General features: G+C 45.0%; 2 protein-coding genes across 6 annotated transcripts in view; one reads left to right on the forward strand and one right to left on the reverse strand.

Moving 5' to 3' along the window:
• The window catches only part of Smyd4 (SET and MYND domain containing 4), a 52,251-nt gene extending 34,385 nt beyond the window's left edge, over window positions 1–17,866 (reverse strand). For 2 of the 4 annotated variants that reach the window (XM_021642118.2, XM_021642114.2), the window contains exons 1-2: window positions 17,593–17,866; window positions 16,617–16,762 (exon numbers count right to left, since the gene is read on the reverse strand). In XM_021642118.2, coding sequence (XP_021497793.2) covers window positions 16,617–16,738 — 122 coding nt within the window. In that variant the 5' untranslated portion in view covers window positions 16,739–16,762; window positions 17,593–17,866. Of the gene's footprint in view, window positions 1–16,616; window positions 16,763–17,075; window positions 17,553–17,592 lie in introns of those variants that run through there. The other 2 variants (XM_021642115.2, XM_021642116.2) reach the window with 2 other exon arrangements.
• A 68-nt stretch (window positions 17,867–17,934) lies between these two features.
• Rpa1 (replication protein A1) overlaps window positions 17,935–23,477 on the forward strand; it is a 50,394-nt gene continuing 44,851 nt past the window's right edge. For both annotated transcript variants that reach the window (XM_021642100.2, XM_060387316.1), the window contains exon 1: window positions 17,935–18,083. In XM_021642100.2, the coding sequence (XP_021497775.2) occupies window positions 18,051–18,083 (33 nt within the window). In that variant the 5' untranslated portion in view covers window positions 17,935–18,050. The remainder of the gene's footprint in view (window positions 18,084–23,477) is intronic.

Raw genomic sequence — 23,477 nt, forward strand, 5'->3', positions numbered from 1 at the left:
ATTTAAAAATGGCTGAATGATATTTCATTATGCATTCATGTGTCGGTGGACATTCAAGTCTGTGGAGATTTAAATAAAAATGGCCCCTACCGGCTCATATATTTGAATGCTTAGTCAGCAAGGAGTGGCACTACATGAAAGGGACTAGGAGGTGTGGCCTTGTTGGAGTAGATGTGGCCTTGCTGGGGTTCCAAAAGCCCAAGTTAGGTCCAGTGTCACTCTCTTCCTGCTGCCTGCAGATATGGATGTAGAACTCTCAGCTACAAATTCTCCAGCCTCATGTCTGCCTGCATGCCACCATGCTCCCTGATGACAAAGAACTAAACCTCTGAAACTATAAGCCAGCCCCAGTGAAATGTCTTCCTTTGTAAGCACTGCAGTGGTCATGCTGTCTCTCCGCAGCAATGGAGTGCTGACTGAGACAAGCTGGTCTCCAGTTGACTACGGTGCGTAACGCGGCTGTGAATACTGCTGCGCAAGTACCCGCTCACACCCCGCTTTCAATTCTTCTGGATACAAACCCAGAAGTGGGATTACTGCATCACACAATAATTCTCTAACTTGCAAGCAGTTTTCTACAATGGTTGTATCATTTTACAATCCCACTGGCTATGAGAAGGATTCCCATTTCTACACATCTTCACTAACATTTCGGTTTTTGTTTTTGAGTAACAGCTGTCTAATGGCTGTGAAGTGGTATCTTATCTCAGTGTTGACTTGCATTTCCCTGATCATTAATGTTGTAAGGCACCATTTTACATGTTTATTGCCTGTTTGTGTATTGTCTTCTTCAGAGAAATGTTGATTCAAGTTATTTGCCTGTTTTTAATTGGATTTTTAAAAACTGCTGTTGAGTGTGGGAGTTCTTCATTAATTCTGGATATTAATATTCTGATAAAATGATTAACAAGTATTTACTTCCATTTTCTGGGCTGTGTTTCTATTCTCTTGCTACTGTCTTTTGATTCTCAATGGTTTAACCTTGATGAAGTACAGTTTATTCTTTTCTCTTAATAGCCATGCTACTGACACACCCAGTAATCACTGCCAAACCCAGTCATGAAGACTTTAAGAGATTTACAGTTTTAGCTCTTTAAGTTCGCAAATTTTGTTTCACTTAATTTTGTATGTGGTATAAAGACCTAACTTTACCCTTTTCCATACGGCGAAAGTCGTAACCTCTGTTGTGTAGCAGTTTCTTCAGAGAAAAGCCTCCACCTCAGTTGGAAGCTCGTTGAGTACACAACTCTGCAGCTCCAGTAAGTCTCTGAAACTGACTGAACTCACTAGGTCCCTTCTTTCCCAAGCACACAGAAGCTGTAAGGACAGGAGGACACTGTCAGGTCAGCTAAGCTGCCCAGCTGCCTGGAAGAGGCTCACACCCAGTGGGCTGGCTCCAAGAAACACTCCCCAGCCTGCTGAGCTGCCTGTAGGCTGTGCAGTGAACTCAGGTTTCTGGCTTTCAGAAGTTTTCCAGGCTGGGGTGGGCCTTTAGTGATTCAGCAATAGTGTCACACAACACTCTCATTTGTTGCTAGTTAGGGTTACTATTGCTGTGAAGAGACACTATGACCGAGGCAACTCTTACAAAAGAAAGCATTTCATTGGAGGCTAGCTCACAGTTTAGTTCATGATCACCGTGGCAGGAAGCACACAGGTACGGCACTAAAGTCGTAGTTGAGAGCTCTCCATGCTGATGGGGGCGGGGGGCTGGCATGAACTTTGAAACCCCTTAGTGATATACCATACCTACTCCATACCTCCTAATCCTTCCCAAACAGTTCTACCAACGGGGGACTGAGTATTTAAATACATGAGCTTACGGGGTATTCTCATTCAAACCACCCTCTTTCCTCTCCCTCCCCCCCCCCCCGCTCCCCTTTCCCTTCACTCTCCCTCCCTCCTCTCTAGTAACACCAAGAGAAGAAAAGCCTCTTAATGAAGTCCACTTGCAAAGTAGGAACCCCTGCGTTGGCCTTAGACTAGGTACAGTTAGACTAGAAGCAACAGTTCAGTGACTGGCCCTCCTCTATATTTGTGCCCACTTTTTATGTCTAATAATTTCAAAGAAAGGGCAGCTGGATGTGGTGGCACACACCTTTACTACCACACTCAGACAGACACTAGCCTGGTCTACAAAGCAAGTTTCAGGCTAGCCAGGGCTACCTAGTAAAACCATGCCTCAAAGAAACAAAAGAAAGAAAGATGATGATGGTGATGTGAGCAGCAGCAGCAGGAGTAAACACAACTATCACCAGTGTTTACCTTTAGGCATTTTTATATTTTCCTAGCTAACGATGTCATAGTTTGAATGTGACAAGTCCCCCATGTGTTTGAACACAGTCTCTAACTGATAAGACTATTTTGTAAGGTTGTGGCAGGCGCCTTCTCTAAGGCCTAACTGGCAGATGTAAATCATCCTTACATTGTAAAAGCAACTTAAGAACAGAGAAACAGAGAGGAAAGCCCCTGGTTCATTCTGAGACTACCACACTCTGAATCTAAGAGTTGACAAAGAGAACAGAAAAAAATATGTAGGCTAATATATATGACTATACATAACAATAGTTATAAAAATCTTACATTAACAGATTAAGAAAAACGGCCATTTTTCTCAAGATATTTTTCTAAATTTGACAAAATTCAATTCGTATTTGTGATAAAAGTTTAGCATGAAGAGCTATCGGGCTCCCTTGAACTGAAGCCAGCTGCACATTATAAGCCTAAACGTGTCCTAGTTCTCAGCACAGTAAGGTGTGCGCCTGTGCAGTGGACGCTACAGCGAGTGCGAGAGGCAGACCGGGTCAGGGGAGCACTCTGTACGATATCACAATCTAACCTAAAAATGCCAAGTAGACTGGCATAAAAGTGAAATAATGTTGAAACATACCAAAGCAGTCATTTATACAGCAATTTAAGAGAGTCTGCCTTTTATTTATGCCCCTAACCATCAATTATAGAGCGTAATTGGGGGAAAATGCCTAGACACAATAACAACCAAGGAAACCTTACAAGTAAAAATAAATCTAACAGGAAGCGTGCAAGCCCTGTATAAAGAAAACTGTAAACCTTTACTTAAGGACATAAAAGAAACCCCAAGTAAGTGGCAAGACAACCTTTTCCTCAGATGAAAACATTTAATATTGTAAAGATGTCAGCTCTCCCTAAATGAACCTATAAATTTAACACAATCCCAATCAAGAGCCCAACAACATCTTTTATGAAATGCGACAAGCCAATTCTGAAGTTCACATGGGGAGACACACACGACAGAGCAAAGGCCCTGAAGGTGGCAGTGGCTGTGTGTGTGCGCCCTGGCCTACCACTGCAGCTGGGAAGTCCCATTTGCACTGGAGGGACCAGGTCCTTGCTTTTCGAGTGCCTTCCTCCTCACAGGTCAGACTTAGAGCGGAAACTGTCCCTTGAGTGGAAGCAGGGTTGACATCCAATCACAGCAAGTTTGGGCAATCACAGGAGCTGCTTTTCTTTGACCAAAGGCTGTCCAGGAGATCAAAGTTAGGCTAATCTATTCCTAAAGCTGGGCATAGCAGTGCTCACCCTTACTCCCAGCACTCGAGAGGCAGGGGCAGAAGGATCTCTGTGAGTTCAAGGCCAGCCTGATCTACACAGAGCATTCTAGGACAGCCAGAGCTACATAGTGAGACCCTGTCTTGAAAAATAAAATAAAGCCTTCCTAGAACTTTTCAGTGAAACTCTCCAAAAAGAAGGTCTCCTTCTCTGGGGTTAGTACTCCATATGGGTGTGCCCTGGGCTCAGAGTGGGTGCAGCATTACCCAATGCCAAGCCTGCTAGTTCTTGAAGAAATACCAAGTCTGAAGGCATGCTCTGAGCCTGTATACAAGCCAGCCTGAAAATATATCTGCTTTTGGAAATTTTAGTTCCAGAGTTACAAATTTCACATTTGTGCTGGGTTTCTGTTATCCTGAAACTCAAAGAGTTATAAAATGAATGAAGTCATAGTAATTCAAACTCTTTGGTTTGGGCACACAGACTCAATAAATTTATAAAATAAGAGGGAACCTAATTTTCTTTCTCTTTTTAAAAAAAATATTTATTTATTTTATGTGTATGAATGCTCTGTTTTCATGTACACCAGAAAAGGGAATCAGATTCCATTATAGATGGTGTGAGCCACCATGTGGTTGCTGGGAATTGAACTCAGGACCTCTGGAAAACAGCCAGTGCTCTTAGCCCCTGAGCCAACTCTCCAGCCTGGATGCAAAGTTCTTAGCAACTTCTCTAGCACCTTCAGGCTGCCACGCTCCCTGCCATGAGGATAATGGACTAAAGCCTTCTAAACTGTGAGCAAGCCCCCATGTACATGTTCTCTTTTATAGGGGCCTTGGTCATGGTGCCTCATCACAGCAGTAGATATTATAACATTTTTAAAGGATTAAAACAACCAGAAAAATTAATAACAAACATAGTGAAGTATATAAAATATTACAACAGCCACACCTATAGATAGATGCGAGATGACCCACTGATAAAACAGACAAAAGACACAAGTAGAACTCACAAAAGAAATGCAAATGAACTGTAATGCCAGAAAAAGGATACTATTTTACTTGTGGTCAAAAAACTGTCGATTAAATACCAGTTTTCCCCCCCCTTTTATTCTTCTCACACTTTGTGGCCCAGGGGACTGAACTCAAGGACTGCTGCTTTGGAACATTGGTGAGAGTGTGGGAAGTACCTCTCACACACTGCTTATGGTAAGCCGATAAAGGCTTTCTGGTGGACAATATGACAATATCTATTTATTTTAAGATGCCTATAGCCACAGGTGGAACAATTCTCTGTCTAAGAGTCTGTCTTAGTTTCTTAAGTTATGTGGTCAAAAACACACATAAAGATTGTTTACTGCAGCATTATCTGAAACAGTGAAATAAAACCAAACAACAAAAACACTTAATTGCTCATCAGTGGGGAAAAGAACAACTAAATTGGAACGTGATTATACTATCCCAGTTCTATCTCATGGCTAGTAAGATTCAGGTGTGATGCTGAAAAGCCCCTGAGGAACAATGTCAAATAGAGAAGAAAAAGATATACAATGTATTGTATTTATGTACAAGCATATGCAACCATACAAAAGGACTAGAAGGCTCTTTGACTATAGATCTTTGAAAAGAATGAGCAGTGTTATGGTTTGGAAATAAAAAGTTCCCCCAAACTTCTGAGTTCGAGGCTTGGTCCTCAGTGCAAAGTTTAGAGGTGGATCTGTTAGGAAGTGACTGGCTCAGGAACATTCTGACCTCATTAATGGATTAATCATTTGATGGATTAACAATCTGAAGGAATTACTTAGAGGTGGCAGAAACAAGATGAGGTCTAACTGGAGTTAGTTCGTCACTGGGGGCGTGCCTTGAAGAGTCTACTTTGTCCTCAGTCCTTTGCTCTCTCTACTTCCTGGTTTCCATGCCGTAAGCAGTTTCTTCTACCATAAGCTGCTGCTCATGCGATACTCTCATTTCCTTCAGATCCTAAGCCATGCAGCAAGATGGCCTGCATTAAACTGTAAGCCAGACAAACCTTCCTCCCTTGATCTTACCAGGTTTTGCTACAACAACGAAAGGCTGAGCACCACAGAAAGGAGCTTCAGAATGTCAGGCTGCTGCTAGCACTTATCTGATGAGGGGGTTCACACCCTTTAGAACTGGTTTAGAGAAAGTGAGTAGAATGTCTGGAGCAACAGGCTACACAGAGCATATAACGCTACAAACTGCGTTCACTGAACTCTCCTGAGAACAGAGTGTTGACAGATGCAGCTAGTAAAGGCTGTGCTCCTGAGGTTTCAGATGGGAACATGCACTTTCTTGGGAACTGGATCAGAGCCATTCCTGTGATATTGTGGCAAAGGACTTGTCCACATTCTGCTATGCATTGAGACTTTGTGGAAGGCTGAATTTAAAGGTAATGGATTAATCCACTGGAGTGAATTTTAAGGCAGCCCAGGCTGTGGCTTAAACATTACTGGCTGCATTTAACTGGATATATATTAAGAACTGGGAACAGAAAAGCAGAGTAGAAAACATGATTTTGGCAGAAAGGGGGTTCTTTATATACAACTTAGTTTTCATGGTTAGCTTTTGTGTTGCTGTCACCAAAATACATAATGGAAACAACTTCAGAGGAAGTTTATTCTGCCTCGTGGGTTCAGGGTTTTCCCATCTGTAACGGCAGGGAAGACAAGATAGAAGAGCTCACCATGCGGGCAGGAGGGTGTGGGAGAGGACAAGTGTTCATTAGGTAATGTATCAGGAAATAGAGAGCTACCTATAACCTTACAGGCCAACCACTACTGACCTACCTATATCAGCCAGGACGTACATTAAAAAAAATTATTTATTATGTAGACAGTGTTCTGCCTGCATGTACACCTGCAGGCCAGAAGAGGGCACCAGATCTCATTATAGGTGGTTGCAAGCCACCATGTGGTTGCTAGGAATTGAACTCAGGATCTCTGGAAGAACAGCCAGTGCCATCTCTCCAGCCCTTTCTTTTGTTTTGTTTTGTTTCTCTGGGTAGCCATGGCTGTCCTAGAACTCTCTGTAGACCAGGCTGGCCTTGAACTCACAGACATCTGAATACCTCTGCTTCCTGAGTGCTGAGACTAAAGGTGTACACCACCGGTGCCCGGCTCCAGGCTCCAGATTTAAAGGATCTACCAGCTAGGAACCAAGTATCAAGCCACCAGTTTTTAGGGAATAAATATATAAGGCACAAATTACACCGGGAGTGCATTTCAAGGTTTGGACAAGGAGGGCATAGTTGTTAAAAAGAGGAATGCCGGTCGGGGGTGTCTCACATCTTTAATTCCAGCACTTGGGAGGCAGAGACAGATGGATCTAGTAGCCTAGTCTATGTAGTTCCAGGACAGCCACAGCTAAATAGTGAGACCCTATCTGAAAAAAGAAAAGAAAAATATTACTGAGGCTCCAGGTTCAATGCCCTTCAATGCCCACAATCCCCAAACAACCAAACCACAAAATTGGGGCTAGTGCGATGGCTCAACAAAGGAAAGTGTTTGCCAAAAGGACGGACAACCTTAGTTTGATCCCTGGGAACCCACATGTGGGAAGAGAGAACCAATTCCCACAAGTGTCATCCCTGGGACGACACCAAGCTGGGAGGGAGGGAGCAGACTCTGGAACAGGCAGGCTCTGCAGGATTCCAGTCCAGTTGGGTGGGTGATTATAACCCTTCCCCAAGAGGAACAGGAAGAAAAGAAAACTCCAAGCAGTTCAAGCTCCAATGCAGAGGGCGGTGCAGGCCAGAGCAGCTGGGCAGCGATGGGAGCCTAGCCAGGAAGGCAGGTCCAAGAGTCCAGTGGTGGGTGAATGTTGGGAGAGGAAGTCCTCAGTGAAGCAGCCCTCCAAGTGTCACAGCTCAGGGGAAAGAGCCACTCCCAGAAAGCTTCAGTGAAATAGCTCATGCCGCGTTATTGAGGTGGACAGGGACTATGTAAACCTTGGTCCGTGGGAAGGTCATTGTAGGGTGAAGGAATTTCACTGTTTGTGGCTGGGGTGCCGATGATGCTCTATTTGCATCCAGGTGCTGAGTCCGTGACTACCCGTGACTACCTTGAGAGTTGGGGCCACCAGGGTACGCAGGCTCAGAACAGGTTCTTAACTTCTGCTGATCTCGAGGGGTCTGAACATGCTCCATCTCACACGCCAGTTCCCCTGGTGGCATGGTCCACATGCTCCCTCCACGTGTTCCCTCTAACCTCCACTCAAATGCCTCCCACAAAAAAAGAAAGCTACAGCTGCACATGGTTATGCATGCCTGTAATCCAGTACTCCAGAGGCTGAGGCAGGAGGATTATGAATTTGAGACCACACAGCAAGTTCTGCCAGCCAGGGATACATAGTGTAAACCTGTTAAAAAAACAATCAAGCAAAAGCAACAGTAACAACCACCACCAAAAACCCCCCGAAGAGTGCCTCAAAGTAAGGACAGCAACAGAAATGCTCAGTTAAGGACGTTTCTGGAATCAGCAATATCCTTCCAAGTGCTCAGGGATATACTAACATTTAGGAAACTTTCCCCGAAGGCCCAGGCCCAGGCAGAGGGCTCGCACGGCTGCCCAGGCAGTTGTTTACCCCAGGTCATTTCAGCACGCCCACAGCCCCGGCAACCAGAGGCCACTTGTAGCTTCTGTAGGAGCCACTGTCTACGAGGCCTAAACTGCTGCTCAACGTGGCTGTGCAACTCGGCCTTATCTGCACGTCGCTGCTTTGTAGTCACGCGGTTATAGCATCATGAAAGCTTCCACCAAGGTTCTAAACGAAAGCTGGGGAGACTAGTTCGGTCTTGCTTTAGTGCCACACTTTTTTCTGTCTCTGTTGCACCGTTTGGAATAGAAATGTTTTCTCTGTGCCACTGGGGATACGTAGCTTACTGTTGGTTTGTACAGGGACTCATAGCTAAGAGTTTGCCTTGAGCCTCAGAGGAGCATCTGGGCTTGATATGTGAACACTATTGGCACTGCTGAGATTTGGGGGAATCAGGCAATAAACTAAAAGCATCTTACATTAGGGGATGGCCAAGGAATCTTTGGGGGCCAGGCGGAATGTCATGGTTTGAATATGACATATCACCCCAAAGGCACATGTGACCTCAGCTGGTGGATCCAACCTTTGAGATCAGGAGAGCGCTGACCTACTCAAGGAATCAATCTTTCAACAGATTCACAATCTGATGGCATTTTTGTTATAAACTTGGAGGTAGGGCCTAGTTGAAGTTCATAGGTCACTGGGAGCATCTCCTGAATGCTTGTCGTCACCATGGCCCGTCTGTCTTGCCCTTCGCTTCTTGCTTACCACGAGATGTACGGCCTCTTTTGCCACGTGCTCCTGCTACTACGCTCTCCCTCCTCATCACAGGCAGGCCCAGAGCAACAGAGCCACGTTCCCGTTAACTGAAACCTCTGGAGCCCTGCGCTATCTCTTCAGCTCCGTCTTAAAATATTATTATTATGCGTATGGTTGTTTTGCCTGCACGTACGTTTGCACCACATGCTTGCATGGTGGCCTCAGAGACTAGAAGGCACTGGATCTTTTTTGTTAGGGTTATGTTGCTGTGATAAAGACATAAATAAATGGATAAACTTGGACTGCCTTTCTCAGGTATTTGTCACAGCAATCCCTAAGCCTAATTAACAAAAGGATAAGGGGAAAATTTTCATATTTATCTTGATTAAACAGTTTTAATGTTGCTTGTATTTTACATTAATAAAAAAAGAAAACTGACAAGAGTTAAAAAAAATTACAACCCTAAGTGTGTCATGAATTTAAACTATAAAAGCACCAGGTCCTCTAGAGCTTGAACTGCAAGCAGTTATGAGCTGTCCTATAGGCGCTGGGAATCGAACCCAGGTCCCCTGCAGGAGCAGCCAGTGTTCATGACCACTGAGCCATCTTTCCAGCTCCCTATTAAACTTTATTATGTGTATGGCTGTTTTGCCTGCATGCACATTTGTGCACCACACGCTCGCATAGTGCCTGCAGAGGCCAGAAGAGGGCACTGTCCTTTTTTGTTAGGGTTTACACTGCTGTGATAGAAGATGGTGACTAACAGCAGCCTGTTGAGGAAAATGTTGTATCTTTTAACTCTCGGTCCCACTCCATTCCTGAGGGAAGTCAGGGAAGTGTGCTGCTTACTTGCTTCCTCAGCCTGCTTTCTTCCACCCCAGGACTGCCCAGGAGTGGCTCTACCCACAGCAGACTGCACCCTTCCACATCAACCATCAGTCAATAAATTATCCCACAGGCCAATCAGATGGGGTGTTTTCTCAACTGAAGTTCCTTCTCACATTGATCCTAGCTTATGTGAAGGGGACATAAAAACTAGCCAGCACAGATCCCTTGGAAGTAGAGTTACAGGTGGTTTTGATCTGCTGTGAGAGTGATAGGAATTGAACCTATGGCCTCTGAAAGAGCAGCAAGTGCTTTTAACTGCTGAGTCATCTCTTAGTTCCTGGCCTCAAATTCTTAATGCTCCTATCCCAGTCTGCATTATGGGTCTGTGCTATTACGTCCTACTTGTTTTAACTTAATTTTACCATGTGTGGACGTGATGGATGAATGTGTGCCTATCTGTGTGCAGGTGAAATATGGAGGCCATTGGATGATAGATTGATGTCTTCTCAATTTTTTTTTTTTTTGGTGGGTGGGGGGGACTTTGTGTAGCCTTGGCTATCCTGGAACTCACTGTGTAGACCAGGCTGGCCTTGAATAGAGATCTGCCTGCCTCTGTCTCTTCAGTGCTGGGATTAGACATGTGCACTACCATCACCACCCAGCCTTCACCTCATTTATTTATTTGTTTGTTTATTTGTTTATTTTTAGACAGGGTTCCTCTGTGTAGCCTTGGCTGTCCTGGACTCACTCTGTAGATCAGGTTGGCCTCGGATTCACAGAGATCTGCCTGCCTCTGCCTCCCTGAGCGCTGGGATTGCAGGTGTGCACCACCATGCCTGGCTCTTCACCTTAATTTTTATGACAGGGTCTCTCACTGAACTAGGGCTCACTCTTCAGCTCACTGCCTGGCCAGCAACCCTGAGATCCACCTGTCTCTACCGTCATATCTACGTAAAATCTCAGGTTATAGATGCATGTGATCATGCCTGGCTCATCTTAGTTGTCAACTTCACTGGATCTGTAATCAACAAAATTCAAGCTGCTGGCACTCCTGGGAGGGACTTTCTTACTTATGTGCAAGAATGCTTTGCCTCCATGCATGTATACGCACCACACGCGTGTCTGGTGTCCTCAGAGGTCAGAAGACAGTGAGGGGCCCTGGAACTGGAGTGGCTGATGGTTGTGAACTATCGTGAGTGCTGGGAATTGACTCAGGCCCTCTGTAAGAGCAACAAGTCCTCTAACCACCGAGCCATCTCTCTAGGCCCTGTGAGGGATTTTCCTGATCGCTTACAATGAGAAGACCCATATTAAATGTGGGTGCACCGAAACTTTGCCATTTGCCTACTTGCCTTCATTCTTGCCGGCAAGTTCATCTGTCCTCTTGCTAATACATTCCTTTGCTGATATTTTTCAGCTTCCAACCTAGACTGGTGAGCAGCAGCTCTCCAGGGTCCTCCAGGCCTGCAATGCCAGACTGGTACAGCCGAGACAGCCAGCCCTGTAGACTGAGCAGCTACTCGATTCTCAGCCTGTCAAGGTCAGACAAGCCACTACCGGACTACCCAGAACACAGTGTGTAAGCCAATCATATTTTAACACATATATTCAGCTGGGCATGGTGTCGCACGCCTGGAATCCCAGCGCTCAGGAGGCAGAGGCAGGCAGATATTTAAATTCAAGGCCAGCCTGGCCTACAGGTGCGTGCCAGGTCAGGGGTACACAGAAAAACCCTGTCTCAACAAAACCATATATCCACTCTACCAGTTCTGTTTCTTTAGAGAATTCTAACATATGTGGGTCCCAGGGTTTTGAACTCAAAATCTTATGTTTATGCAGCAATTTCCTTCCGCTAGCACTAGTGAAGCTAAGGCAGGAAGGGCCAGCCTGTGCTATATGGAGAGACCCTGTCTTAAAAAAAAACAAAATTCATAAAATTCAGTATAGCTGGTTTTTCACTGATCCTTGAATGTGCTCCTCCTGAGCTTTAGTTTGAGAGCATAAAAAACATCCTTCCTTTAGGTATTAAGGTTTTGGTTTTAGGAGGTTCTGAACTTGGATCTGTGGCTTGTCACATCAAAGACATCTAACATCTGGCACATGTCTTGACAGAGAGATCATTTGTTTGCTAAAGTAACCCTTCTGGCAGTGGAATTCTGCTTAACAGTACAGGACTGCAGATTTATTCTGCCTTTTCAGTTGACTTTCCATTCCTGAGAACTGGGGAAAGCTGATTTTATATTTGGGCTTTGATTTTTTTCCATTTGTTAACCCATCACACCAGATCTAAATGGCTGCCAAGAACTCTGCTGGCTTCTCTTTCTTCCAGGGTGGTCACTTTGCTGGGCTCATCCTTATTCCTTGGCCTGCAATTTATCCCCAGGAAAGAAAATGGCTAATGATCAATAAAAAGCAGCCTTTACCTTCGGAAATTTTAGTCCGTCTAGACCTTACTGCTATCTGATGTCTTTAAAATGAGTTTGTCATAGTAGAATTTTTTAGTTGACTCAGAGTATTGCCTGCTGTGACCTATCAGATCCTACCTGGAAGAAGTCCTCTTTGCCAAATGTGAAGAAATCTGGCATCAGTACATACTGCAAAAACAAGATCTGAGATTACATTTACTATGGAGTGTAAGGCAGAAGAAAAAAATCAGCCAGTTTCTGGGCTGTCACCACAGCTGTTGGTACAGTTCAAGACGAGAGTCTACCAGATGGTCTGATGCAGACTGGCAGGGGTGAGGGCTGGGGTAGGGGCTGAGGTGAGGGTTGGTGTGCCATCATGAGTTAGTTTGCTCTTACTTTCTTACTTATGAAAGCAAGGTCTAATGCAGTCTACGGTCATCTCAAACTCGGCTTTGTGAAAACTCAGCTCTGTGGATGACCTTGAACTTCTGATCCTCCTGCATGCTGGCATATCAGGATTGGCTTACAATTTTAGACTTTCAATACAGAATAGCTCTGTGATGGTTAGCATTAACTAACAACTTGACATAACCAAGAATCATCAGGGAAGAGTCTCAACGAAGTGACTGCCCACACGGGAGTGGGCTAGAGCATGTTGGTAAGGGGTTATTCTGACTGCTGATTGATGCGGGAAGACCCAACCCACTTCAACAGCACCATCCCTGAGCAGGAGGTCTCAGGCAGTACAAAGAGGAGAAAGACTGCTAAGGGCGAGCAGGCAAGCAAGCCAGGATCCATGTGTTTATTCTCTCTGTTTTTGACTGTGGATATGATGCTGCCTGGACTTCCCAGAAATCATGGTCCATACCCTAGAATTGCAAGGCAAATAAGCCTTTTCCTCTTTCAAGTTGCTTTCTGCTAAGATAGTTTATCACAGCAACAGAAATGAAATTAGAACAGGCTCATAATTTCCAGGTTTGGAACTGAACTCAAGACTGTTGGAATTCAGTAAAATAAGGGACCACTGGAAGGGATTCTGATTTTGATTGCAAAATCATGTGTTTATTTCTGGATATGTTAGATTTATAGATTTGAGTCTCAGAAAAGAGGTCAGAGCTTGAGATACATTTTAAGGACACTTCAGAGAAAACTTATGTCTGAAAGCAACTACCTCAGTTGAGAGTACAAAGTGAAGAGGGAAGAGAGCTCAGGCTGGAGTCCAGAACTCCTCTATTAAACAACCCAACAAATCCTCCTCTTTAAACATTCCTGCCAATGCATCAAATATTCAAATGATTCTTGTTATTTATTACATTTTTCTGCTAGCAAAGCAGACTGACTTATCTAGGAAAAAGTCTGCTTATTATCCATACTTTCATCAGTTCCCTAACATTTCTGAAATTCTGTAAAGGGAATCCACAGATCCCACAGACCGCTTAGCCAGTTTCCAGTTTTTTCCAAATTATAGGTCATGATTCAGTGGGTCATGAAATTAATTTAGTGGGTTCTGATTAGCATTTCAAAATGAGGTAAGCAAAAGGCGAATTGTCACAGCGCAGCGCAGGCAGTGAGCATCCGCACATTGTCGCTTGGTGTCTGGACCAGTTTTATGGCTCTAAATGCCACAGAATTTCCCATGTCTGGATCTCTATCCCAGGCCTCTCCCTGAAATTCCAAACATATTGAGACATCACCCTTAGGCATGCACCGGACACATGCGACTCAAAGTGGAAGCGTGGATTTTCTTTCCCTGTCTGGGGTTCCCAGGTGGTTATGCAGCACATCTCAAGAGCCATTACATCTCAGAATCCAAACGTTTCTTCCACCCTAACTGTAGCCATGCTGGACGAGGTCCAACTTCTCACCAGGGTTACTGCACTGGCTTCCCTGCTACTACCGTGGCTCCTTCTGCAGACACAGGGGCTCTTTAAAACAGGGCTCTGGGCCAGTCAGATTGTTCAGACCTAAGGCACTTCCTGCCGAGTCTTACAACCTGGGTTTAATCCCCAGAACCCGCATGGTAGAAGGAAAGCACCAACTCCACAAAGCTGTCCTCTGACGCCCACACGTGAACTGTGGCATGTGCCTGCATGCACATACTATACACATAGACACAAAAGTAAAAAAAAAAAAAATCAATAGAAAGTCATTAAAAAGAAAAATCAGGGCTCAGCAAAGTTTTCACATAGAAGGCTAATGTACTTAGGCTTTGTAAGCCAAGAAGTAAATATTACTTATAGTTACTCATATAGCAAGTCGATTTCTAAAAATATAATAGTAGAGTATACATTTTTTGTAATGTAAGTCTACTGGTGACAACAGCGGTATTATTTCCTTTTTAAAACTTTTTATTTATAATCACTACTCATAGTAGTGTGCTTGTGTGTGTATCCACACTCCGCAGCACATGTGTGGCGCTCAGAGCACAACTCTGAGGATCTCTCCTTCCACCTTGGCGTGGGTTTCAGAGACTGAACTCAGGTCATCAAGCTTGCATAGTAGGTCGTCGGGCTTGCATCCTAGGAAGGCCAGGATTTTACTTGCTGAACCATTACCAGCCATTTTTATTTATTTAAAAACAACAATAACGAAAAATGTCATTTTGCTCCTTATCTTACAATCAACCGCAAATGTTTATCCAGCAAAAACCATTCTTCGCTGCGGTCCTAAGAGAAAAACATACAGTTGGATGGCTTTATCCTGCAGGCTTAGTTTGCTCATCTCTTTTTGAAAATATAATCAGCTCACATCACTCTCTCAAGCCTCTGCCAACCAGTTTTTTATTGCTGTTTAACAAACTAGCCCAGCTGAGCGGCTGCAAACAATAGTCCTTTATTACCTTCACAGTCCTGTGGGTCGAAGCCCAAGCAGCCATGGCTGCCTCTCTGCTTAGGCTCTCACGGGGTGAAAACCCCCTTCGAGGGTTTGGGAAAGAATCTTCCTCCAGGCTCACTGGGTCGCTGGCAGGAGACGGTCCCTGGGATTGTCGGAGGTCCTTACTTCCTTGCTGGCACGATTTGAGCTGCCTGTGCTCCCCAATACTCACTGTGATGTACACCGCCAGTTTTCCCCCGACTCTCTCTGCCCTTCTGTTGTGATCCAGGCTATCCTTTTTGCTATGGCCTGAACCTACTCCCTACACCCACACACTCACATCCTTTCCTGGTGATCGTTGTTATTTGCCTGTTTTCGTTCCATTTTTAGTGTACGTGTTGCCACTTTGTTGTTGTTTTTCACATAGAGTGTCAATATGTTGCCCTTGCTGGCCTGAAACTCTCTACATAGATCAGGCTGGCCTTTAACTCAGCGAGCTCTACCTGCCTCTGCCACTAGAGTACAGGGATCAATATTATTGATTGCTTGGCAATCGATGTTACTTACTGAGCAAATGATCTGGTGGTGTGCAGCACTCTAGTTCCTAAGACTCAGAGAACATGGAGGAAAAGGGGGTGCAAAGATTCTAGAAGCCAGACGATTAGAAAGTCTGCTGTGAGAGACTGCATCTCCTAGAAATGCCAGTCTCGGTAACATGGCTGCCTAAACAAGACCTCTGTCTTGTGTGTATAGGTTAACTGGAAAGAGGAAAAAATTAGTCACAAAAACTACAAGCAACTAAGGAATGTTGGGAGTGGGAGAAAGTCTTCTCCAGTGAACTCCCCATCAATACCAAGTTGAAATGATATACATACAAGTAACAGTATATGGAATGGGCATGCTGTTTTCATATGTTTAGGAACACACACATACACCACAATGTTTGAAAAAAAAAAAGAGGCCATGAATTTGATAGAAATCAAGAGCAAGGTGGGGAGGGGTACATGGGAAGGTCAGAGGAAGGAAAGGGAAGGGGGAAATGATGTAATCATATTTTTGTTTCAGAAAATAAAAAATTAAAAAACAATATTCACTGAAAAAATGAAACTTGGGGAACTCCACTGTTTCCTACATATGCATATGTTTAGCCGGTTGTGAGGTAAAATGTCTGTCTTACTGATGAATGCAGTCCATAGAATCAGAATAACTAGGGCTAGACTGTATGATTTCCAGGGTTCTTCCCCCACTTTAGCACCTAACGGGTTTCTATGGGCAGCTACACAATCTGACCATATCCTTTGAGCGACACCAAGACTACATCCAAGTCTACACCAAGTACTACAAGGATGACACTAAATGACTGAAATATGACACCTACAAAAAGACAAAGGTAGTCATCCTTACCCATTCCATAACCACAGACCAGAAAGAAATGCGAAAACAAGCAAGAACTGCTAAATGCCCCATAATATAAGAATATAGCCAGGCACAGTGGCGCACCCCTGAAATCCAAGCACCCTGGGAGGCAGAAGCAGGCGAACTCTGTGAGTTCGAGGCTAGCCTGGTCTACAAAGTGAGTCCAGGACAGCCAAGGCTACACAGAGAAACCCCTTTTCAAACAAACACACACACACACATATATATAAAGATATTTCTTCCATCAAAATGAGACATAACCAGAGAGAATGTTTTCCAGACCAAAATTTCCCCAAAACTTCCATTCACTTACTGAAGAAGGGAAGAAGAATGAAGAAATATGTCGCTCAGAGTCTCGGCTGTGGAAATTGTGAGCTGCGTGGACTTTGGGAGCAGAGCCCACTTGTCAAGTAGGTAGGATTCCCATTCATCCATGGGCAGATGCGTGGTGCCTCAGCTCTGCAAAGGCAGAAAAGAAGGATTCAGCTTTCTACAAGTGCTCAATTCTAGAAAATTGAGATTTCATCCTAGCAAGTGAGAAGCAACAAAAATCAATTCTTCTGGTCTTTTTCTACAGCTGTTGATTTGCTGAAGGAGATATAATCCGTGGCACCAACTCACTGAACATCCTGTCACTCAGAAATATTCAGACTGTTCAAGAAACCATGGGAGGTAGTGGTTATACAAGGATGAATCAAATATCAGCAGATGGCTACTATTCTAGTCCTTATCCTAGCTGTCCAAGGCCTTCCAGCCTTATCTTACCACTCACCCCAGCATTTATGAAGTTTGAATATCTTCATTCCGTTTTCTGTTTCAATCTCCAGATCTTTCAGTTCACAGCCTCGCGTTTTTGTTTTTCTTTTCAACACAAGGTCTTCCTTCAAGCTCAAAGAACTCTGCCTGCTTTTACCTGAGTGTCACTACTCCAGGCCCCAATTTTTTATTTTTGAGGGTCTCATGTAGTCCAGGCTGCCCTCGTTAAGAATATGACCTTTTAAGTTTTGCTGCCTCCACATCTCAACACCGCAGGCTCTCCAGTACTTTTGCATAGGCCATTTGTGCTTTTGGGAACCTCACTGCCCTCGCTGGAATCCACCTGACAAATGCTCACACAGACCTGACTCTGTTCAAACTGCATCCCTTCTCGAAAGCCTCCTTGATTTCCCCCCTACTTGGGACTCCACCACATGTGTGGCTCACGTCGCCCCTGCCAGCTGGGCCCTGCGCTGCCACAACTCCCAGGTCCGACTAAGCTCTGCTGAGGGCGGAGACTGAGTCTGATTTACCTGGTTGATTTCACAGTGCCAGGCTCTGGGCCTGGCACGGGCGCAGGGCACGCACAGCGTGGCTGAAGAGCCCCGGTCACTGCTTTGACTATAGTTAGCAGCAGATTTACCGGGGAAAAACTCCGACTGTCCCCTGGACTGCCATTCTGTCCATCCGCCAAACTTCCGACAGCTGGCGGGGGACCAACTCAGCGGCACCTCGCAGACTCGGGAGTCCCGCGGCCCAGCGCCCCGCCCTCGGGCGCCGCCATCCCGCCACTGGGCGGTCACGTGCTGCGCCCGCCCCGCGGAAGCCAATGCGGGCTGCCGGCGCCTGGGCCCGCCCCTCGCGCCGCGCGCACGTCGGGGGCGGGGCGGCACGCTCTGGGGGGCTCTGGCCAATCGCTGAGCAGCCCGCCGGGCCCGGCCGGGACGCGCAGGCCGAGCGGAGCGCGAGCGCGGGAGTTAGCGGCGCAGCCATGGTGGGACACTTGAGCGAGGGGGCCATCGCGGTAAGCAGACGGCCCGGGCGGGGCCCACGGCCCGGCGGCGCGGGTCTGGAAGCGCTGTAGAGCGGACCGGGGGAGGGAGCCGCTGTCGGTCGGGAGGACGTTGGGGAGGAGATTCTGTAGCCGCGGGGGGAAGCCGCCCCCGGTTTCGAAGACCCTCACCCTCCCCACGAGGCATCCCGGCCCCCGCGAGACGAGCTCGCGTTTCTTTTTGTTTTTGGCTTTTCCAGACAGGGTTTCTCTGTGTAGCCCCGGCTGTCCTGGACTCACTCTGTAGACCAGGCTGGTCTCGAACTCAGAGATCTCTCTGCCTCTGCCTCTGCCTCTGCCTCCCGAGTGCTGGGATCACAGACGTGCGCCACCGGGCCCGGCCGCGAGCTCGCATTTCTTCTACCTACGAAAACAAGACTTACAAACACGCCCCTGTCTACCGTCGGCGGCCTCGCTTTCCTCCCTTTCCCATTAACCTCCAAACTTTGCTGGAATTGTTTTTCGCTGTTTCTTTTCCTCCTCTTAACTCTTTACCCCTATTAGACTTTCCTCTAGTCAGGAGAGAAAACGCTGGCCGAAGTCTCCAGTGGCCTCACAGTAGCCAAATCGGAAGACGTTGTTTCGTTTTCAGTTGAGGTTGTTTGGGCTTGTTGGGCTTCTGTCTTGCTAGTGTTCCGTCGCTCGCGTTGGCTGCTTTCCTTGTATTATTTGCAAGGAAATAAAAGTTTCCTCTGTAAACTTTTGTTGACTCAAGGCCCTCTGTTAATTAACGTATAGGCCCTCATCTGCGTGTCAATTACTCCTTAATTTCTTCCTTCTGAGCTACCTTTGCTCTGCCCTCTATCCTCAAAGTCATCTAAATTGAACACATCTCGGAGCAAATCCATTATGTCCCCAAGTCTGGATTTTAAAAAGAATGTATGTGTGTTTATGTACATGAGTGCATTGCCTTGGAGGCCAGAGGACAACTTTATGAAGTTGGTTCTCTGCTTGCTCTTAGCCAGGCTTGCACAGCAGGCACCTTTAACCTCGGAGCATTACCCTAGTTGTGCCTGAGCCTGGGTGCCCGCATAACAGATCTATGCGTCATCTGCCTTCCATCCACACTGGAAGGATCATTTGTTGCCCGAGTCAGCAGCTCTCTTCCCACCGTCTGTACCCACCATCCCCCGACAGACCTTGTCTGTCTTTCTGTTTTTTAAAACTACATCCTTGCCCTGGAGGCCATTGGTCATGGTTTCCATTTCTTTTACTAACGGAGCTTTCCGGTGCAGCTCAGTTGTTACTGAGTTGGTTGGTAAAGTAACTAGACTGAATCTATTAATTTTGAGATTCTGATTCCTTTTTGTTCACTTATAACACGTGAGGCTTTGGGCAGCATTCTGAACTCTTTCCCTTGTCTGTTAAATGAGGGTGATAGAGAGAACCCATTACCCAGGGCTGGTTGGAGGACTGAGTTTCCGAATTTAGTGTTTAGTGCCTGATAGTGCAGCTATCACAGATGTAAGTGTACATTTATTTGGTTAATATTCGCTACTTTGTTTTAAAACTAGGTTTTAGAGACTGAGCCTGCACCCACTTCCGGTCCCCACCCCCAGCCCCCTTAGAGTGATAGCCCTAATACTTGGAAGATACTTACAAGCTTTAGGTGCCTAGTAAGTGTTTGCTGGTTGTATGAGTGAGTGAAACAATGGAAAGAAAGGGACAAAAGTGGAAGGGAGAAAAGAACAAGCTTAGAAAATATAAGAGGAAAATCAGTAATCAGAAACAAGGGGATATTTGGATACATTGGGGTTAAATAAAGTATTGAAACTTGGAATGTGATTTTGAATTGTCCTAATTAACATTATAGCTTCCACCTTTTATCCTTCAGACAAATTACAAGTGATTCCTTACTTTTACAAATTATGTTCATAGGGTTGAATAATTTGCTAAGCTTTTCTTAAATATAAAACATTTTAGAAAGACCTATTTCCAACATTAGATCAAGTATTACTTATACTTTGTTCATAGATAGAGTTGTGGGGGGTTTTCTTTTTATGTTTTGTTTGTAGATAAAGTTTTTGTTTGTGTGTTTTAAAGACAATCCTGGCTCTCCTGAAGCTTATCTGTAGACAGGCTGGCCTTGAACTCAGCACCTGTGTCTGCCTCCAGAGTGCAGGGATTAAAGATGTGCCACCATAACGGGCTCCGAGGTGTTTTCATATGCATCAGTGGTGAGAGTGTGGAGAGCCCAGGTTACCTGGTTATCAGCTAATGAAAGTGTCCTGTTAGCACAAAGGCTTCAAGCCCCAATAGTTACTTGAACAGTTGAAATGGAGGTATTGGGGGCAGAAGTTATGGAAGGAGGCTGTGCCTGGGGCTATTTCGATAAGGAGAAGTCCGAGAGTGTTTACTCTCTGTTCCAGAGGCTGGAGATCATACCCAGGATGGGCATGCTAGGCAAGCACTCCACCGCTACACTAGCCCTCTGGCCAGTCCAGCATGTGTATATATAACATAATTCAGTTATAGGAGGAAAAGGGCAAGGAAATTAATATTTTTGGTGATTTCCAATGTTAGTTATTTTTTTTTATTAATATCACATTTAACAAAGATGTTAAAGTGCAAAGAAGTATAAACTGCCCATGCCCTTGATGGTTATATTTTGTTGCGCTATGGTTTTTATTAGTAATGTTACTTGGAAAATTTAGATGTTTTTCTGTTGTTTTGAGATGGTTTTTCTCTGTAGCCTTGGCTGTCCTGGAACTCATTCTGTAGACCAGGCTGCCCTTGAGCTCAGAGGCAGAGCTGTCTCTGCTTCCTGAATGCTATGATTAAAGGCAAGTACCAACACTTAGCTCTTCAGTGTACTTTTTAAAAAGGTTTATTTATGTATATGGATGTTTTCTCTACATGCATATCTGCATACCAGAAGATGGCATTAGATAACATTATCGACAGTTAATTGACAGTGAGCCACTATTTGAGTGCTGGGACTTGAACTCAGGACCTCTGGGAAGAGCAGCCAGTGGTCTTAATCCCTCAGCCATCTCCCCAACCCAACTTAAAGTACTTTTTTTAAGTTGGTTATTTTATTTAATTATTATTTTATTTACACTGGTATTCTGCCTGCGTGTATGTCTGTGTGAGGGTGTCAGATCCCCTAGAACTAGAATTACAGTTGTGAACTGCCAGGTGGTTCTGGGAATTGAACTCGGGTTTTTTGGGAGAGCAGCCAGTGCTCCTAATTGCTGAATCTTCTTTCCAACCCCTAAAGTACTTTGAAGTGTACATGTTATGATATGTTCCAGAGAAAATTTTACCTTTGTATATTTATGATGCTTTTAACATTAAGAACAATATTCTGCATGTGGTTTTAAAGTTAAACAGAACAGAAAGGTGCTTAATGAAATTATTGACCTTTGCTTTTGGAATTACTTCATGACCTTCACCTTGCCCAGTGTTGTAAGACAGGGTCTTGCCATTGTAGTGTGTGGCCTACCTCATGCTGTCCCCCAGGCTGGCTTCCACCTGTTTTAGTCCTCCTAGCTCCCCCTTTTGAGGTGTGGGATTACAGGTGAGAGCTGTCACACCCAGGCCAGGTCCATGTGGGCTGCAAGATGGCTCGGTGGGTGATGCACCTACCACCAAGCTTAAGTAATGATCAAAGTTTGATTCCCAGGACCTGCATGGTGGAAGGAGACCAACTTCTGCAAGTTGTCCTCTGACCACGTGCACACACACACGCACACACACACACACACACACACACACACGATGAATAAAGATTAAAAAACAACATTCTGTGGAATGTATCCATAAGCCAGCTCTTTGTTTTTTCAAGACAGGGTTTCTCTGTGTATCCTTGGCTGTCCTAGACTCTCTTTGTAGACCAGGCTGGCCTGGAACTCACAGAGATCACCCTGCCTCTGCCTTCTGAATGCTGGAATCAAAAGCACCACCGTGCCGGGCTTCCTAAGCAACTCTTAAGGAGATAGGTTGAAGTTCAAGGCTAGTTTAGGCTACAAGGTAAGATTCTGTCTCAAAAAGGAAATCAATTAAAAAGTCCAGGCTCAGTTTGTAGGGTACTTGCCTAGTTTACATAAATCCCTGGATTACAGAGATCCCTGTGCTGTACAGAGTAGCAGGGTGGCTGGCCCAGCTCAGTCGTGCCGTCAACACTTGAGAGGCAGAATCTGAGTGGGACTTACCCACAAAGCGGTTTTGTCATGGGTCATTTTGTTTGGAGATGCAGTCTCGTGATGGTTACAGCTTGGCTTTGAACATCTAGCCTCGGGCATTCCTGTTTCCGCCTGCCAAGTGCCTGGGAATACAGGCTTTTATTTTTATTTTTGAGCTAATAGAAATGAAGATGCTTGGAACATTTATATACAGATCTTTATGCATATAAATATTTAAATATATTACATATAAATTATTCATAATATATACATAAATTATGTAATATGTATTAAATTTCTTGTATATGCAAAGTAATCCAGATATTTACAGATAAATATCTGAAAGTGCAATTTCTAGGTCATATGGTAACTGAATGCTTAATTTGGTAAGAAATCACCAATTTTCCAATGTGTTTGTGAAGATTGCAGTTGCCTGTGCTTGGTGCCACCGTCTGGGTTTTATTGCTCGGATGAGTGTTTAGGTGGAATGCTGGCTCACTGGCTTCATTTGTATTTCCTTGATTAGGAACGACACTGAACGCCCTTCAGTGTCTGTACTGTCCATCTTGTGAAGTGTCCACATCTTTTGTTCTCTTGAATTTGGGTGTTTTCTAGAATGTCTCCCAATGCCAGAACATTAGGGGGTTAGGAGCTCCAGGCTAGCATAAGCTGCAGAACAAGAGCAGGTCCTAAAAAAAAAAAAAAACTTGGGTTGTAGCATTAATGAGTTGGAAGAATTTATTTTGTATATATATCTGTCAAAATTACAAATATCACTATTATTTTCTCTTACACTGTGTTGCCTTTTCATTTAAGCTCTTAAGGATCAGGCACAGAGACTTGAGCTAGAAAGAGCTCAGCCGCTGAGCTACACTCCCAAACTTGCCTGTCCACTTTTTTAACCTTTGTTTCTGTGAGTGCGGGCACCCATGTGCCACTGAACATCGGCACAGGTCAGGCCACTGCAGGAATTGATTCTCTCCTCTTGCCCAGTGGGACCCAGGTTCAAATTCATGTCACCTGGCCTGTTAGCACGCATCTTTGCCCTCTAAGCCATCTCACAGGCTTCATCTTTTAATGATCCCCACCCTCCCTCTCTCTTTCTGAGGCTTGGTCTCACCAACCCTGGCTGGCCTCAAGTTCACAGAGATCTGTCTGCATCTGCCTCCTGGGTGCTGGGAATGAAGGCATACGAGATGGTGGCTGGAGAGATAGTCACTTAGAAGGAGAGCAGATAACTGTT

This window comes from Meriones unguiculatus, chromosome 7 (assembly GCF_030254825.1).
Source record: "Meriones unguiculatus strain TT.TT164.6M chromosome 7, Bangor_MerUng_6.1, whole genome shotgun sequence".
Taxonomy (NCBI): Eukaryota; Metazoa; Chordata; class Mammalia; order Rodentia; family Muridae; genus Meriones; species Meriones unguiculatus.